This window comes from Schistocerca americana, chromosome 2 (genome assembly GCF_021461395.2).
Source record: "Schistocerca americana isolate TAMUIC-IGC-003095 chromosome 2, iqSchAmer2.1, whole genome shotgun sequence".
In the NCBI taxonomy this organism is placed as follows: domain Eukaryota; kingdom Metazoa; phylum Arthropoda; class Insecta; order Orthoptera; family Acrididae; genus Schistocerca; species Schistocerca americana.
The window spans coordinates 33,683,831-33,700,508 of record NC_060120.1 but is presented as its reverse complement, the minus strand read 5'-3'; the positions used below and the strand labels follow the sequence as shown (position 1 = coordinate 33,700,508).

Here is a 16,678-nt window from a genome sequence, read left to right as displayed (position 1 = left end):
CAACTTTATATGATCATTCCATTTTAAATCACTCCTAATGAGTACTCCCAGATAATTTATGGAATTAACTGCTTCCAGTTGCTGACCTGCTATATTGTAGCTAAGCGATAAGTGATCTTTCTTTCTATGTATTCGCAGCACATTACACTTGTCGACATTGAGATTCAATTGCCATTCCCTGCACCATGCGTCAATTCGCTGCAGATCCTCCAGCATTTCAGTACAATTTTCCATTGTTACAACCTCTCGATATACCACAGCATCATCCGCAAAAAGCCTAAGTGAACTTCCAATGTCATCCACAAGGTCATTTATGTATGTTGTGAATAGCAACGGTCCTATGACACTCCCCTGCGGCACACCTAAAATCACTCTTACTTCGGAAGACTTCTATCCATTGAGAATGACATGCTGCGTTGTGTTATCTAGGAACTCCTCAATCCAATCACACAATTGGTCTGATAGTCCATATGCTCTTACTTTGTTCATTAAACGACTGTGGGGAACTGTATCGAACGCCTTGCGGAAGTCAAGAAACACGGCATCTACCTGGGAACCTGTGTCTATGGCCCTATGAGTCTTGTGGATGAATAGCGCGAGCTGGGTTTCACACGATCGTCTTTTTCGAAACCCATGCTGATTCCTACAAAGTAGATTTCTAGTCTCCAGAAAAGTCATTATACTTGAACATAATATGTGTTCCAAAATTCTAGAACTGATCGACATTAGAGATTAGGTCTATAGTTCTGCACATCTGTTCGACGTCCCTTCTTGAAAACAGGGATCACCTGTGCCCTTTTCTAATCCTTTGGAAAATGCATACTTTTGGAAATGCCTTTTCAAAGTTCAATTTAAATAATGTGGAGAATTTAGAGAATGTCTTATTCACATTGGTTTTCTTATACTCTTCATCCCATCTTTGTTTTGACAGTTCTTTTGAAAAATCTTTTATTTTGATTTCTGATGGATGTCATTTGTAGGCTTTTAGTTTATGTAATTTTACTGTTGTTATTTGACAGAGATGGTCTGTTAGTCCAAGATCTTTTACATCTACATCACATTTTTCCCTGTCCATATTTGTGGCCACATGGTCAATTACTTATGAAGTCACTGTAGTAACCTTTGTTGTTAATTTATTAAAAAAAGTGTCTACACTACCACTGGGAGATCTGTACACACACAAAATGATTAATTTCTTGGTGATATCAAGCCCTGTTAATTCAATAGATGATATATCAAAGTGTTTGTCTTCACTTACTTTACTGAGGACGTGTCTTGATTTGAACTGTGTTCCTTTCCTGACATAAATGCATGATCTCCCCCCCCCCCCCCCCCCCCCCCCCCTCTTGAAGCAGTTCTGCAGTAAGAATTTGCCATTTTATACAATGATAATACTACATGTTGGTTTTCTGTGTCTCTACGTCAGTGCTCAGTAACACAAGCTACTGTGCAGTTCAAAGATTGGAACACAACTTCCAATAGTTGTATTTTATTTTTTATTGATTGCATGTTTTGATGGATGATTGTTAAGTCTGTGAAATGCCCCATGTTACTCTTTCCAATGGTTTGTTTTTCTTTGTGACATCTGGTATGTGTGATATTTGAAGTGTTAAAATCTGTCCTGTGAGTGGTTGTTTCAGTGTTGTTGAACTGCTGGAGATATTCTTTAGGCAGCGGAACCTGTTGTCTGGATTTATCCTAAAATAGATCTACTTCTCCTATCCATGCCAACAGGTATTTGACCATGTGTGGCCCGAGATCCACCCCCTATACTTTCATGAATCAGCTGTTCAATCTTTCCTTCCCAGTCCTATTTAGGCCATGCCTAGTGAAATCCCATCTGTTGTTAGTCCCAATGGGCACCAGAGAAACATGAGCATAGTTGGCTGCCCTCAAAGCCATCCCTAACCCCACATTGATTCGTCTCACAGCTCCATCAAGGTGCGGTCGATCATAATGCTGGAACAGCTCAACAAAGTGTACGTTGGTGCCATGAGTCAGGAAAGTTATCTTGTCGAGGTCACCACCTATGTCATATGCCCCATCCCTGTCCAAACTGTTTCCCACCCCACCCACTATCACTACATGGTCCTCTTTCGTAAAGTTCTTACATAAAGATCCTAAGTCCTCTATCACATGACTCAGCCCTGCTTTTGGCTTATAGATACTGGTGGCCCGGTACGCTGCCCCTAAACTTTCCTGTGACTGTGGGCCTACATCTCACCCATGGCTACTACCTAGCAGCAGCACTTTCTTCTTTCTAACATTTTGTATATTCCTAGAATTCTTGGCCTCGGCTGAAGTGTGCAGCACATTTCTTGCTCCTCATTCTACCTGAGACTCTTCTCCACTTAGCTCTGGCAATGGTAGAAACCTGTTTTTGGTGTTGTTGATAAAACTGTCAGATCACATTCTCTTTCTTTCTATCCTCTTACCAGGTGCCAGTTACCAACCAACCCCCCCCCCCCCCTCCCCATCTCCCTTGATCCTTATCAGTTCCTTCCTTGCTTCCTCCAACTGTGCCTGAAGAGCACAGATTTTCCTTTTCTGTTCCTCAATCAAAATGTTCCTACTACATACTTTGCAGTTCCAGGAGAGAGCCTCTTCTGTTCTTCCAACATTCTCCCCACTGCATCACCCCCCCCCCTCCCCCCCCCCCCCCCCCAGTGAAAATATTTCCTACAAGATTGGCAACAAATCCCTCTACTCACTATCCTATAACAGCTCCCACATTTCTCACTCATGGTCAGTTTTGAAAGAATAATTAAGTTTAAAGAATGTTTTAAATTTGTCAAGGATGTGAGACTGGCTCTTTGTAAACAAAAAAAACGACACAAAGGTCTTATGTGTGGTGGTTGTTGTTGTTTTTGTACTGATTTAGAGATACAATGACAGAAGAATGAATTAGTAATTACTTTGCTTTTAGAGAATTTACGTTATCAAGCGTGTTTGGTCAGGTTTTTAAATGTTTGTAACTCTGAAAATTTAGCCGACATCGCATCTATCTAACTAGTAAACAATACCAAATGTGTTAATTAAATAGAATTTAGAAACGTTTAGTTACACTTTCATTGCAACAATAGACACTGACGAAACTAGTAGCTGTTTTTGTTAAATGCATTTTGCACTATCAAGAAAACTTGAATAGAATTTTTTGTGTTTATGTCACGCAAAATTTTGGTTTATGTTGCAATTATTGGAACTCCAGACAACATGAAATTTTTCAAAAATAAGCTCTATTTCCTCTTAAATAAGTACTTTTAGCGGACGAAGAAAATACCCGTGCTCTCACTCAGTGACCATCTTGTCTACAAGTCGGTAGAAAACTGAATACTTTGGACTGCTAGCACTTTGTGGCCACTGCCAACATTAAACAGCAGCACTTTTTTAGTAGTTGTTAAATTATTTTTTCATTTCACTGTGATGTGTTCAAGTTGCTTGTGCCGTAAAGAGTGACGCAACATTTCCTAATCAATATCTGGTATCACCTAAGCCAGCCCAACACGTTGTTCATCTAGAATAATACATTTCACTTCTTCCTCCCAAGCCATTGAAAGATGTTTAAGTAAAAATGTTATTTATGTAGTTAGTATGTAGATAATTTCCAATTGTGCATGCACTGGATTGATAAATGTGCAGGTTTGGAGAAGTACATGAGAGCACAGAACATCGCCAAGGTGTGGCAGTCTATCCAACTGCTGCGAAAAGGTCACTTATGCTTTGGTGTTGCAACTTGGCAGTGTCTTGAAAGTCAAGGAGAAGAGGGGCAGGCAGTAACGTCAACACCTGATAAACAGTTGAAGAAATATAATGTAAAAGTCATTCTTTTCTAAGATTCTATTCAGGCATGATGTTCCGATCTACAAATTAATAAGAATTCCTTTCACCCAACATTGTAATCTCTATGTATAAAAAGCAATGTTCTGACTGATTTACAGTTCGCGCCTAACCCAAACTGCTAAGGATAGAAATTTGTAAAAGGTGAGCATCTTATACTGTAGACATTGTTTAAGAAGGGATTTTTCGAAATTCCATCCCTAAGGGTCTTGAAATTATTTCTCCCCCATAAGGTTAAATACCTTATGGGGGAGAAATAATGCGTGAAAGCTTTTTTTTTTTTAAAAAAAAATATAATTATTAAAGAACTACTTAAGTATTTTTACAGCTACATCTATGAACATTGGTATTTGACTTCTTGGTTAAAAATAAAAAATGTGTATTTCAATGCCTTTGGAAATGAACCTCTATGGAGGTGAACTAGAAGATGAGATCTTTTATGAAAATATTTTATCATGAAAGCATTTTTAAAGCTAAATCTATGAACATTTAAATTTGTCTTCTCTGTAAGAAATAAAACATATGTGTTGTCAATGTTTTTGAAAATTTAACCTCTAAGGGGGTAAAACAGAGTCAGATTGATTCACTGACTCATTATAACCCAGGCCAAACCACTAAGGATAGAAACTTGAAGATTGGAGAGGCTGTTGAGCTTATACTGTAGGTATGTTTAAGAAAGTATTGCCAAAATTCCACTCCTAATGGGGGTGAAATAGGGGATGGAAGGCTTTTTGAAAGTATGTCACTAACGAGGGAATTTTGAGGCTAGAACTACAAAAACTGGTATCAAGCTCCTCGGTTAGAAAATAAAAAAAAATACGTTTCAGCATTTTTGGAAATTCAACCATTAAGGTGGTAAAATAGTGGCTGAAAGTATTTTTGAAACTACTAAAGGATTTTTAACGCTACATGTAAGACGATTGGTATTTGACACTGATGGCTGACCCGCTTTAATTCTTCACTTCTTTGCTCTCGGTGTTGACGTACTGGGTTGCTACGCTGGCTGAAAAATGGGGTTTGTAATTCTGACACTGACTAGTGTAAATAATGTACCCGACAGATGCACAGTTGCATTTCACAGCACTTTCATTTCACTGTTCACAATCCCCCAATAATATACAGTTATATGGCCAGTGCACTATTGTTTAGCTTTCGATAAGCCTCATTATTAGTTTGCACGCAAACCTCCACATACTGCTACAATAGTTTACTATTGAACTTCTATGAGCAGTAAAAAACATAACCACATAATTCACAGTTCTTTCGGAATAATTAGGTATGTGTGGAACATACAGTCATTTTTTTAACACACGGCCTAATTTTGTAACACTTATTTCACAGTTAAGTTGAAGCACTGCTGTTGTTCTAACCAACACAGGTTTGTCGGCTGAAACTTGGCTGTAGACTAACTGTCTTGGGACCAAAAATCGGACCCTTAGATATCATCACAATCACTGGTGCTGAAACTACACATTGTTGGAAGTTTAATTTACAGAAATTCCAATTCAACTTAACTCGTTAAATTAACTGAATACATCGAAACATTGGTTCTTTTTAACAGTTTCTTTTACTACAAGAGTTAGGCTGAATTATTTGTTTAAATGATGGAATTAACATACATAGTTACGCATACAATACTTTTGACGAAACTGGAAACTACTTTGGAATTAATTGAGGGCTGGCTTTGTTAACATGCTTTCGAATAGACCCAAATAAATACTTTAAGAATACTATTAATTGTTCCCCAAATGTTTATAATTGGTACAGAATTTATATTTGTTTATAAGTCAACAATAGAATTTAAGTTACAAAACAATTACTGATTTCACCCAAAAAACAAAAGATACTAACTAGGCAGTCAAAATAAACTAGAAAATTAAATACATACATAAAACTAAGCACAAAATTAGATCTTTTGTTATCTTCTTTAAAACTGAGGGCCAAACTTTCTCTTTAATAAAAATGCAGATAATACTCACGTTATGTTAATGGTAATTAATTCAAAAATGAAAAAATGAATTTTAAGGAGGCAGATGGCAAAGAAAGGAAGTAAAAATATCCCAGCTTGCTTCGTCACAACTTCTCAGTACATGAAAAATTGGTATTTCATGACTCGGTTAGGTATCAAGAAATATTTTTTATGGTATGAAAGCTGCTATGGAAATATCTCCACAAGAACACAAATGGCGTGCTTAACAAAAATTTTGGAATCCAGCTATCAGAATCGCTTTTCGATCAGAAGTAAATTGGGAAAAGACCATGCTTATACAATCTTAATTAATATGAAAGGCTTAGAAGGTGTTCAATTTGTGAACAAGATAAAAATTCAATTAAATAAAAACAAAAGCTCTGCAGGCCAAACATTCTATGTGAGCGAAGCAGCAGGCACTAAGCTAGCTGTTATGAATGGTGTTCAAACAGGATCATATTACTGAAGTGTTATTAGGTGTATATAATTTGTCTGTACTGTATGCTGGTTTCTACATGCAAAATGGGTAGCAGTCTGTCACACGTATTACAGAAACTGGAAGAATCTTACACAAGTATTGTCAGATTTGAAGAGACAAGGAGAGGAAGTAGTAATCTTTTCAAATGGCAAAATTTCTAATATAGACATGGTCATACTAGGTTACTGGAGTAGCTACACAATGCAATAGAAAAACAATGTAATTTAGTAAGGAAGGAGGTTGAAGAGCAATTTAAAGAGGTATACCTTTATGATGGATTTAAAATAGTAAATGATCAAATCTTAGATATACAAGGCCGGGTAGAGGTGTTAGACTATGATGGAGAATTGGTTGACATGGACTGCGACCCAAATGCTTTAACTAGTTTGCAAAAATGGCTACAGGAATTTGTGAAGCTGAAAGTACAAGAAAAAGTAGATTCTGCTAGCATGACATGTAATTCTGTGGCAGACATAGAAGCAACTGGAAGCTTAGCATAAGGTCAGCTACTGGTAACAATAACATCGCAGGTGATTGGTTAGAGCTGCAGCTCAAAACAGGAATGCATTTATGGAAACCATTCCCTAAATTCAAGCCTGATGGGGAAGTACACCCTACTTATTTTATAAGAGTATGTAACGAAGCAGGGTTTCCCACTGCTATCCTGTTTTGGTTTTACACTCCTTCAGTAATTTAGTTAACCAATGAACTTTTATTTGTTTTCATTTTCACTACTCAGATTCCGACTACAGATTCTGTGGCCTTCAGCCTCATAGTACAGAATTCAGAAATAGTTTAAATAAAATTCCCCTAGTAAAATCTATTATTTCTGTACATTCTAATATCTATTCTGAATGTAATGAGCTAATCAGTTTTATTGGAAATGCATACTATTAACAGTTATGGACAATGATGTATATTATGCAATACATATTAAGTAAAATTCGAGTGAACTAACAGATCAAATTCAGCTATAAGACTGCATCCAAAAGAAAGCCTAAATTTTACTGATTCCAGCAAAGTGTTTAACCTAAAGTCTGTTAGTTCAATAGATATTAAGACTTAAAATCTGTAGCCTGTATGACTTTCAGTGCCAATTGTGACCAAACTATTAAATAATTTCGAGATCTGTATTGATACTTTTGCTACCTTTATTTTTCTACATAAAATGACTCCAGTCTCAACTTTGTAAGTGCATTAATTAAGAATTAAGTAAATTTGAATATGTAAAAATTATTGTTCAAAAGGGCTGCCATGGTTATAAGTCGGGAATTCCCACAGCGGATGCATAAGTTAGTTCCGTGTATTTAAATTGATACAGCTCACTCATGTTATTTAAATAATAAAACCCAACAGTTAACTTCAAAACCAGTTAGAAAGGATAATTTTAACCCTGGGAAATTATAAACTATAATATATTAACAGAAATAGTCAAATATTAAAGCGCTCGTCTATATAAGGTCCGAGCTGGTACAGCTCTAGTTAGTTCGCGGTCAGGTTCTCTTGGAGCAAAAGTGCGGCAAGTTGGTAATTGTAATTGTGAACTTTATTAAAGACTGGAAGTTTTTGACCTACCTAATGTGACGATTAAGTGTAAGAGGCCTGGCCACACGAATATTGTGTGTGCAAGTGATAACAAATAAATCGTACTGTGGTTGACATACATGCTCAACAATGAATACGATCTTGACTTTTGATTTTGGAAAACTTAACCTAGGATCCTGGCTTCTTAATTTCAGTGTGACTTTGGGTGAGACGGATGCAGCTACCAGGAAGACAATATTGAATAAACAAAGCAAGGTAGGTCGAGAATACTGCGCACTATCTACTGGGTGAGGAAACGTTTTAATATCGGTACATACGGTTGTGACGTGAACTTTGAGTGGCACTAATAAATAAGGATACGGCCCGGCATGTTACAAGTATTCTCCAGAACATTACCCACTAAATGGGAGACTCAAGGAAAATACATTTTAAACTTAGGTACCCGGTGTGCGATGCTGCAGAATGGAAATCTGCCCATTTGGAAGAATTAAAATGTAGGGAAGATTCCCCAGAAAAATTTAAAAGAAAATATTGGTCACCGAGTACACAGGAGAAATTAACACTCGAATTCTTAGAGTCTAAGAACTATAATAGTATACGATGGTTACAAAAAATACACTGAGTGGCACTTAACTGGATCTAAATAGTTAGATAACCCAGTAAAGAAATTTAAATCTCCAGGAGAGCTGCACCCTCTGCAAACCTGGCAGAGTGATGTCTGTTGGCAGTCCCAATTTAATTGCTACATAGCTTCACATTTATTTTTCCATGAAGCGGTTTCTTCCTCTTCAACTACCTTCCTATCTTTAACCAAAATCCATCTATTACTATCCTAAGAAGAAACATGAAGGTAGAGAGAAAGATATTCTGTTGGAGACCTACGCACAAAGGACACTTGTTATTACGTAACGATTAAAACCAATATGGGTGCTCGGGCACACAAAAAATGAACAGAATTAAAAAGCTCTTTCTGAATATAGGAAATGTGCTTTTTAATGTTTTGTATATATGATTTGCTACTTTTACTTTCCTATTGTGAATAGTGGTTGGGTTTCACATGTCTTTTACAGGGTAAGTTAAATAAGGCAAGTTATTCGGTACATACTATGTGACATTTGGCATAGAAGTACTTAAGATTAAGAGGTGTATTTTGTGTCACGACATACATACATGTTTTTAACAGCAGTGAAATACTGTGGTTGACCAAACTCTTACAGATTAATGAAAAGAACTTAATTACTTCTGACATGGGTTTACCCAATCTACACTGGCTCCTCAGAACAGTGTTGATAGGATCAATTTTTGGGGCCTGTACAGGTGAAGCCGAGACAAGTCTGTTTTGTAGGGTATGACTAACACAATGCATCCTCTGGTGTCTCAGAGAAGAAACCATCAGGGAGAGTATCTTGGGATGAGGGCATGAGAATCAGTGTTTGAGGATGTACCTTCTTTATTTCTTCTGTCCTAACATGTTTTTTTCTTGTATTTCGTTTGTTTCTTCTCCGACAGGAGATCAGCTCAATTTTTCCTATTTCCAGATTCACATATTTCTATTGCTGAAACCATTCTTCTATGCCATATGGTGGTAATAACAACCTGTTTCCACAGGTAAGAACTGAGAGAGAATTCAAGTGACAGAGGGTAACACATGCAAGACAAAACTAAAAAGACAAAACTAAAAAGACAAAGGGAAACTATTCTCTAAGTGCAGTAAAGCTGGTGATCTGATAACATGTAAACAACAAGGAAATTCTGTGGCAAGCAAACTACAGCTGCTGCCACAGAGGTTGAAATTAACATTATCGCTGGTAAGAGAACATCAATTACTTGCTTAACAGATGAAGAGTGTAAGTAATCTAAAAAACTTGGATTATCTCTGATAGGGGTGCACTAGCGCATGAAGAATTTGTACAAGTGTAAAAAAAAGGCAATAGTTATTAATATATTACATCTTTAAACGTAAACTGGAGGGATTATAGAGCTATTAAGTAAAGGTTTCATAACTTATAATTATTAAAAAAGATGAAATAAATATTAACAACAAACATAGAAGTGTACTCAATAGAATGTGGGGAGCTACTTTATAACATATGCAGCAAGTATTCATCTTAACAAATGAAGAATTAGGTACATTCACTCTTTACAACTAGCAATTTCTTGCGATTTTTGAGGTGGGTGGAATGCAATTGCTTTGATAATAAACAAACATTATAATTCAGGAGCAATAAATAGATCACTGGCGAATAACTTTTGACAACATATGCATGAATGCTAGGCATTATGAAAAGGAAAACAAATGTAGAAAGAATAATACACGAGAAGGCTCTTTATTACATAGTTAAAAAGAATATAGTGTAAGAACCGTAGGTAAAAAAGAGGAACTAGGAACTGTGTTGGAAATAACTGGGTAAAATTGATATGCTGTGGAGAAACTTCATCACTGGCATATATATAAAGTTAAGGGTCAGAGGCCATGCATTAAGTTTAAAATTTTTAAGGTAGGGTAGATCCTGAGTTTATGTAGGTATGGGAGAGAGGAAGGGTGGGAAAATCCAGGGAAGGGATGGTATATTCCCTAGTCAGGTCTATCCACAGAAAGAATGAACTGACCCATTTTTGCACGGAACGATAAAGAAGGGGACACTCACGTCAGAAAGACAACAATGAATATACACAGTATCTGTCTGGAGGATAAGATTTAAGTGCAACTATCACAGACATAGCAAGCTATAAAGTGACTGTTAGTCACACTAATGAAGTGTTCTTCAAAGTAGAACAAGATTAATAGACTTACCTGAACAATGCCCATTTTCAGAATTTATGTTTCCATAATTGTACGACTTACCACAGATCTGAGACTTGGAACTGTGCAGATTAGTGTTTGCTAAAATGTCAGCCTGTAACTCCTTATAGTAAAGAGAGACTTAGACCTTTTCTATCTCAATAAATTTGAGAACCTTGTGCTGTTACAAAACAATGATTTACAAACAGTGTAAAGCACATTATCTGTGGGTAAAAGCAATGTGATAATGATCGAGCATGGTTAAATAGGACAAATATCTTTCATAGATTTTCTTTACCTATGAAAATCTAACAATGTACATATGAAACTGCTGGATAAATCCTAAATATAAGTGTGTGTGTGTGTGTGTGTGTGTGTGTGTGTGTGTGTGTGTGGAGGGGGGGGGGGGGGGGGCAGCACGCCTGTGCAAGCGTGTATATGTTTCACATCTCATATCATCAGGTTGACAGATCATTTGTTGGCTTAGCCCAGTTACAGGAAGTGGATGTTATATTATGCTACAACTCCTTATGCCACTATTCACACTGAGAATAACTACATCTGCTTCACACTGAGAATAACTACATCTGCACTTCACAAGCCACCATACAGTGTATAGTGAAGTGTACATCATATACCTCTATCATATCCCCTTCCCCACTCCAATCAGTCACAAATTGTGCAGAGAATGGATGTATGTCAAAATTAAGATCTCATAGCTCAAAAAGACCCAAACAAATATTTTTTACAGGAAGAAAATCATTATTTAAATGGAATTTGATGCATGAATTTTAACCTGCCATTCATTCTCAACTGAAACACATTATTAAGACACTTTTAAGACATCGAAAATTAGAGGAACATTACCTTTAACCTTGTGTGATTTCGCCAATCCGTAATGTCTATAGAACCGAGGCCGCCAATTATCAATTCAAGTTCACGTTCATCAAATGCTCTAAGAAGATTGTTGGGTATTAATTCAGTGAAACCTTTCTGTAGAGCTAGGAACTGTTGCTCAATACCTCTCATAAATCTGTAGTTCACGTACAGCCTTGAAAAGGAACACAATTATTAGTTTCCACAGGAAGAGTCACTTGCAACTTTAAAAATTAAATATCAAAACTGCAGACAGACACTAACCCACACACATTATAAACATGTATGTATATATCTATGGTCCACATCTCCTCCCAAAACCACTGGACTCATTTCAAACAAACGTCGTACACATTTCAGTTCCTGTCTGGAAAGAATCACTGTGAGGGTAAGAACCATCTATCTATCAAAAGGATAGGGGTGAAAATGCATTGTAGCCCACAATGTGTGAATGCCCGTGCTTTATTCATCCAGCATTTGAGAATGAGAGCACCTGATCTGATTTTAACAGGGAAGCTAAAACAGTTTATGTCCAACCCACCACTGGCTGCACTAAAGCTGAGTTTATTGTGTGGTAGTGAGAGCACTTAGTGACTTGCAATAAACTTTACACATAATTTCAAACTTTTATGAAAGTTTTTTCTCGCTGACAACACCCACAAAATAATGAAAGGGAGAAAAAAGTTCATTGCTTATGACATTTTTGCTGTTCGTGCAGTAAAACTGCCACATCATGCAAGATATTTAAATTTATTTCTTTTTTGTTACTAATTACATTCACAACACATTTTGCAGACAATGGCCACATATACCACAGGATAAATCTTCAATATTGTATTACTGCATGACACACAATTCAGGTGATAGAACACTGTAAACACTGAGCCATGTACAAATACTTAAATAGATTTGAAATCTGTGTATACATGCAAAGCCATAGGTAAAAAGCTCACCCTAAACCCCTGAAACAATATCAACCAAATTTGGTACAAATCAAATAATGGAAAATTGGAAAATACAGAATGGAATTTAACAATATCATGAAAAGCATAGTTGCTACTCACCATACAGTGGAGATCTGAGTCACAAAAAGGCACAACAAGAAGACTGGTAGTAGATGGACACAGTTAGGGGAAACGAGGAGACAGAAAGAAAGAGGGGGGTGTGGAAAGGAAAGAAAGAGGGGGAGGTGGAAAGGAAAGAAAGAGGGGAGTGGAAAATAGAAGGAGAAGGAAATGGACAGAGAGAGGAAAGAGGAGATCGGCAGAATGGGGGGAGAGGGGGGGGGGGGAATCAGAGAGGGGGGAGGAGGGAGGAAGAGCTGGCCAGAGAGAGGGGGAGGAGGAGATGGGGAATAAATACATACTCAGGCAATGCTGGCTTCTCAGCTAATTAAAAATAAAATGGGTGAATTAATAACTTCATCATGAAGTCTGAGCAGAGCCTTGCTTCTATTGGACAGTTTCCTACTTAACTTCAACTATGTTTCATCAATAATGGGAAATATCCAGTACTGCCAGAAGTGGCAGTGGAAAGCTAAGAAGGTAAGATTACAAATCACATCAATATAAAGATGAATTATTATTAACATTTCGTAAACAAAGTTCCATAAACCAAGTCACCTTTCATAACCATGTTATAACGCTGTGGTAAAGCATATAATTGGTTCATAATTCAGTCAATTCTTCATATTAGTCATATTTATCAAACAAATAGCTTGTTCTCATTGTTTTTATGGATATTTTGGTATGTTTCAGAACAATGTGTTTCCTCATATTGAATGTCCAACGACGTTAATGAGAAGGTGGCAGTCTTCTAAAGAACGTAATTATTACAATGGAAACTGACCCATTTCCTAATAGACGTTTGCTACTAACTACTTTTTTTATTTTCTTTGTGACTTTAAACAGTTACAAATACCCACAGAAGTATATCATCCTTGATGTGAATGTTTACATGATAAGACTATTGGGGATTGCAGTCAGCCGCATCATGTGTTGACTGATTATGTATCTGTACCCAAGAACAGGAACTGTAAATTTCAATAGCAAAATCATGCCTACCCTCTACTCACATCCACACCGCTTTGATTCCCATTTCACTTACATTTAGCACACTGGGAGTAATTACAGTACTAATCATGGAGTTTTCTTCATGCTTACAATAACGCCAACTACATTGGCCATAAATAAAAGCTATGTTATCCTTGTATGGCTCCAGGTCAACTAACTGTATCCACATCCAAGGTCAAAAATTTGTTTTGCAGGTTATTCATATCTAGAATATACTTTAATTTTCAGCACTAAACCGTAATTTCAGCACACAGTGAGAGATATCCTGGATCTCTTTCTATGAAAGATCCTTTCAGGATGTTTCAATATTCCTGCACTTCCAGATGGCAGTGTGGCAGTGCCCCATCCTGTTCGTAAATTAAGTCATTCGAAGCAGTCTCCAATTGTGGGAAAAGAAAGTTCTCAAGCATATCAAGATACACTATGTGATCAACAGTATCCAGACACCCCCAAAAACATACGTTTTTCATATTACATGCATTGTGCTGTACTTACTGCCAGGTGCTCCATATCAGCGACCTCAGTAGTCATTAGACATTGTGAGAGAGCAGAATGAGGTGCTCTGCGGAACTCATGGACTTCGAACGTGGTTAGGTGATTGGGTGTCACTTGTGTCATACGTCTGTACGTGAGAATTCCACACTCCTAAACATCCCTAGGTCCACTATTTCCAATGTGATAGTGAAGTGGGAATGTGAATGGACACACAAAGTACAAAAGCATACAGGCCGACCTCGTCTGTCGACTGACAGAGACCGCCGACAGTTGAAGATGGTCATAATAAGTAATAGCCAGACATATATCCAGACCTTCACACAGGAATTCCAAACTGCAGCATGATCCACTGCAAGTACCATGACAGTTAAGCAGGAGGTGAGAAAACTTTGATTTCACAGTCAAGTGGTTGCTCATAAGCCACACAACATGCCGGTAAATGCCAAACAATGCCTCACTTGGTGTATGGAGCATAAACATTAGACGACTGAACAAAGTGAAAGTGCTGTGTGGAGTGACGAATCATGGTACACAATGTGGCTATCTGACGGCAGGGTGTGCCAACATTAAAATCCAGAGGTGGTAGTGTTATGATGTGGTCGTGTTTTCCATGGAGGCGGCTTGCACCCCTTATTGTTTTGCGTGGCACTATCACAGCACAGGCCTACACTGAAGTTTTAAGCATGTTCTTGCTTCCCACTGTTGACAAGCAATTCACTGATGGCCATAGCATCTTTCCTGCTCATAATACACAGCCTGTGGTGGTGTGGTTACGTGACAATAACATCCCTGTAATGAACTGGCCTGCACAGAGTCCTGACCTGAATCCTATAGAACACCTTTGGGATGTTTTGGAACACCGACTTCATGCCAGGCCTCACTGACCAACATCGATACCTCTCATCAGTGCAGCACTCCATGAAGAATGGGCTGCCATTCCCCAAGAAACCTTCCAGCACCTGACACTTGATTGAATGTATGCCTGTGAGATTGGAAGCTTTCATCAAATCTAAGGGTGGGCCAACACCCTACTGAATTCCAGCATTACCGATGGAGGGCACCACGAACTTTTAAGTCATTTTCAGTCAGGTGTCCGGATATTTTTGATCACATAGTGATGTGTTTCCTGAAAGTGTGTTCTAAACAAAGAAAAATGGACCACACACCTTTTCCTGTGAAACTGCACAAAACACATTAAATTTTGGAGAATCCCTTTCATGTTGTACAACTTCATGTGGTTGTTCCGTACCCCATATTCTCATATTATGACAGTTCACCTTTCCACTTAAATGGAATGTTGCCTTATCACTAAACACTAAGTGTCGAAGAAAACTGTCATTGTCCATCTTCCAAGAACGAAATTACAGAACTCCACACGTTGTTTCATTCAGATAGATTACAAGCATGCACAAATCCATCTTTACTACAGCTGAACATGCTTACAGTTGTTCTCTACTAAGTACAGAATAGTTTGAGAAATTGGTAAAAGAGTATCCAAATACAGTCTCTTATGGCTGTTTCCAGTAGCAGTCAATTGCCACTCTTGCACCAAACCATATATTCTCAGCTTATGGCATTCTCTATACTTTACTACAGAACAGTAGATCGATCTTATCTTTTCTAATGTCCAACTTTTTGCTTATAAAGCCTACAGTTCTTCCTTATAGGCCTGTTAAGTATCCACTTATTCAGGTTTCTCCATCACCAAGAAACATCTCACTGCTCAAATTAAAAAAACTACAGATATTTTTAAAAACTATGTTTTTAAAAGGTTGTGTTATTTCAATAAATATTCAAATACCATAATTCTTGGCTGATGCACTGCACTTACAACTTTATGATTGGGTCAAATTTATCACATGCACAAAAACTGCAGAAATTTACAAAATCTTCCTGCCACAGTTATTATTTCACAGCATATTAAATAAATAAAATACCTACTGAGAACATAAAGAATCTTCAGAATATAATTTTATTGTTCATGGTAAACATAACTTTCAACTTACTTTACATATTCTCGTTTGTTTTCTTCTGTTACATTAATATCCTTTCCCCCAGGTTTCAGCTCATGCACCTTCAATACTCCAAAGCTGTTGTGCTCCACAGCAAAAGTTGTATCAATGACACCAGTGAGGCTGTTTTCCCTAACAAAATAAGGCATACAATTAACATCTTAACACAATCAGATTTATAAAAAAATTAATTATCATGTAACATGTAGAATGAAATTCTGGAAATTGATCCTATGATTATGATTCTTTATGGTTTAGCAATATTAATAAAGCACCTGTGTGTGTCATTACAAATTGATATAAGGTATAACACATCTGAAATCAAGTGTGCGGACTTCTGGTCAAGCCTCGTGGGTAGGGTCCCACAATTTATTATAGATAATGTGTTTTCAGAACTTCTCAAGTTGGTCCAAGGGAGGGTTTTAAGGAATTAAAAGATTTGCTGCTGAAACTACAATCAACCTGTTTGGTTCATGCAAAAGTGGAACTGGAAAACTAAATGGAATTGTTATTAGAAGAAGGGGGCGAAAAGAAGAAGAAGAAGAAGAAGAAGAAGAAGAAGAAGAAGAAGAAAGTTTCCCAAAATAATGCTGCATACAGTTCATTAGGACA

General features: G+C 37.2%; 1 protein-coding gene across 1 annotated transcript in view; it reads right to left on the bottom strand.

Moving 5' to 3' along the window:
* Positions 1–16,678, bottom strand: part of LOC124594929 (E3 ubiquitin-protein ligase SMURF1) — a 171,964-nt gene that overhangs the window by 11,291 nt on the left and 143,995 nt on the right. The window contains exons 12-13 of the mRNA XM_047133427.1: positions 16,061–16,198; positions 11,479–11,662 (exon numbers count right to left, since the gene is read on the bottom strand). Of these exons, the coding sequence (XP_046989383.1) occupies positions 11,479–11,662; positions 16,061–16,198 (322 nt within the window). The remainder of the gene's footprint in view (positions 1–11,478; positions 11,663–16,060; positions 16,199–16,678) is intronic.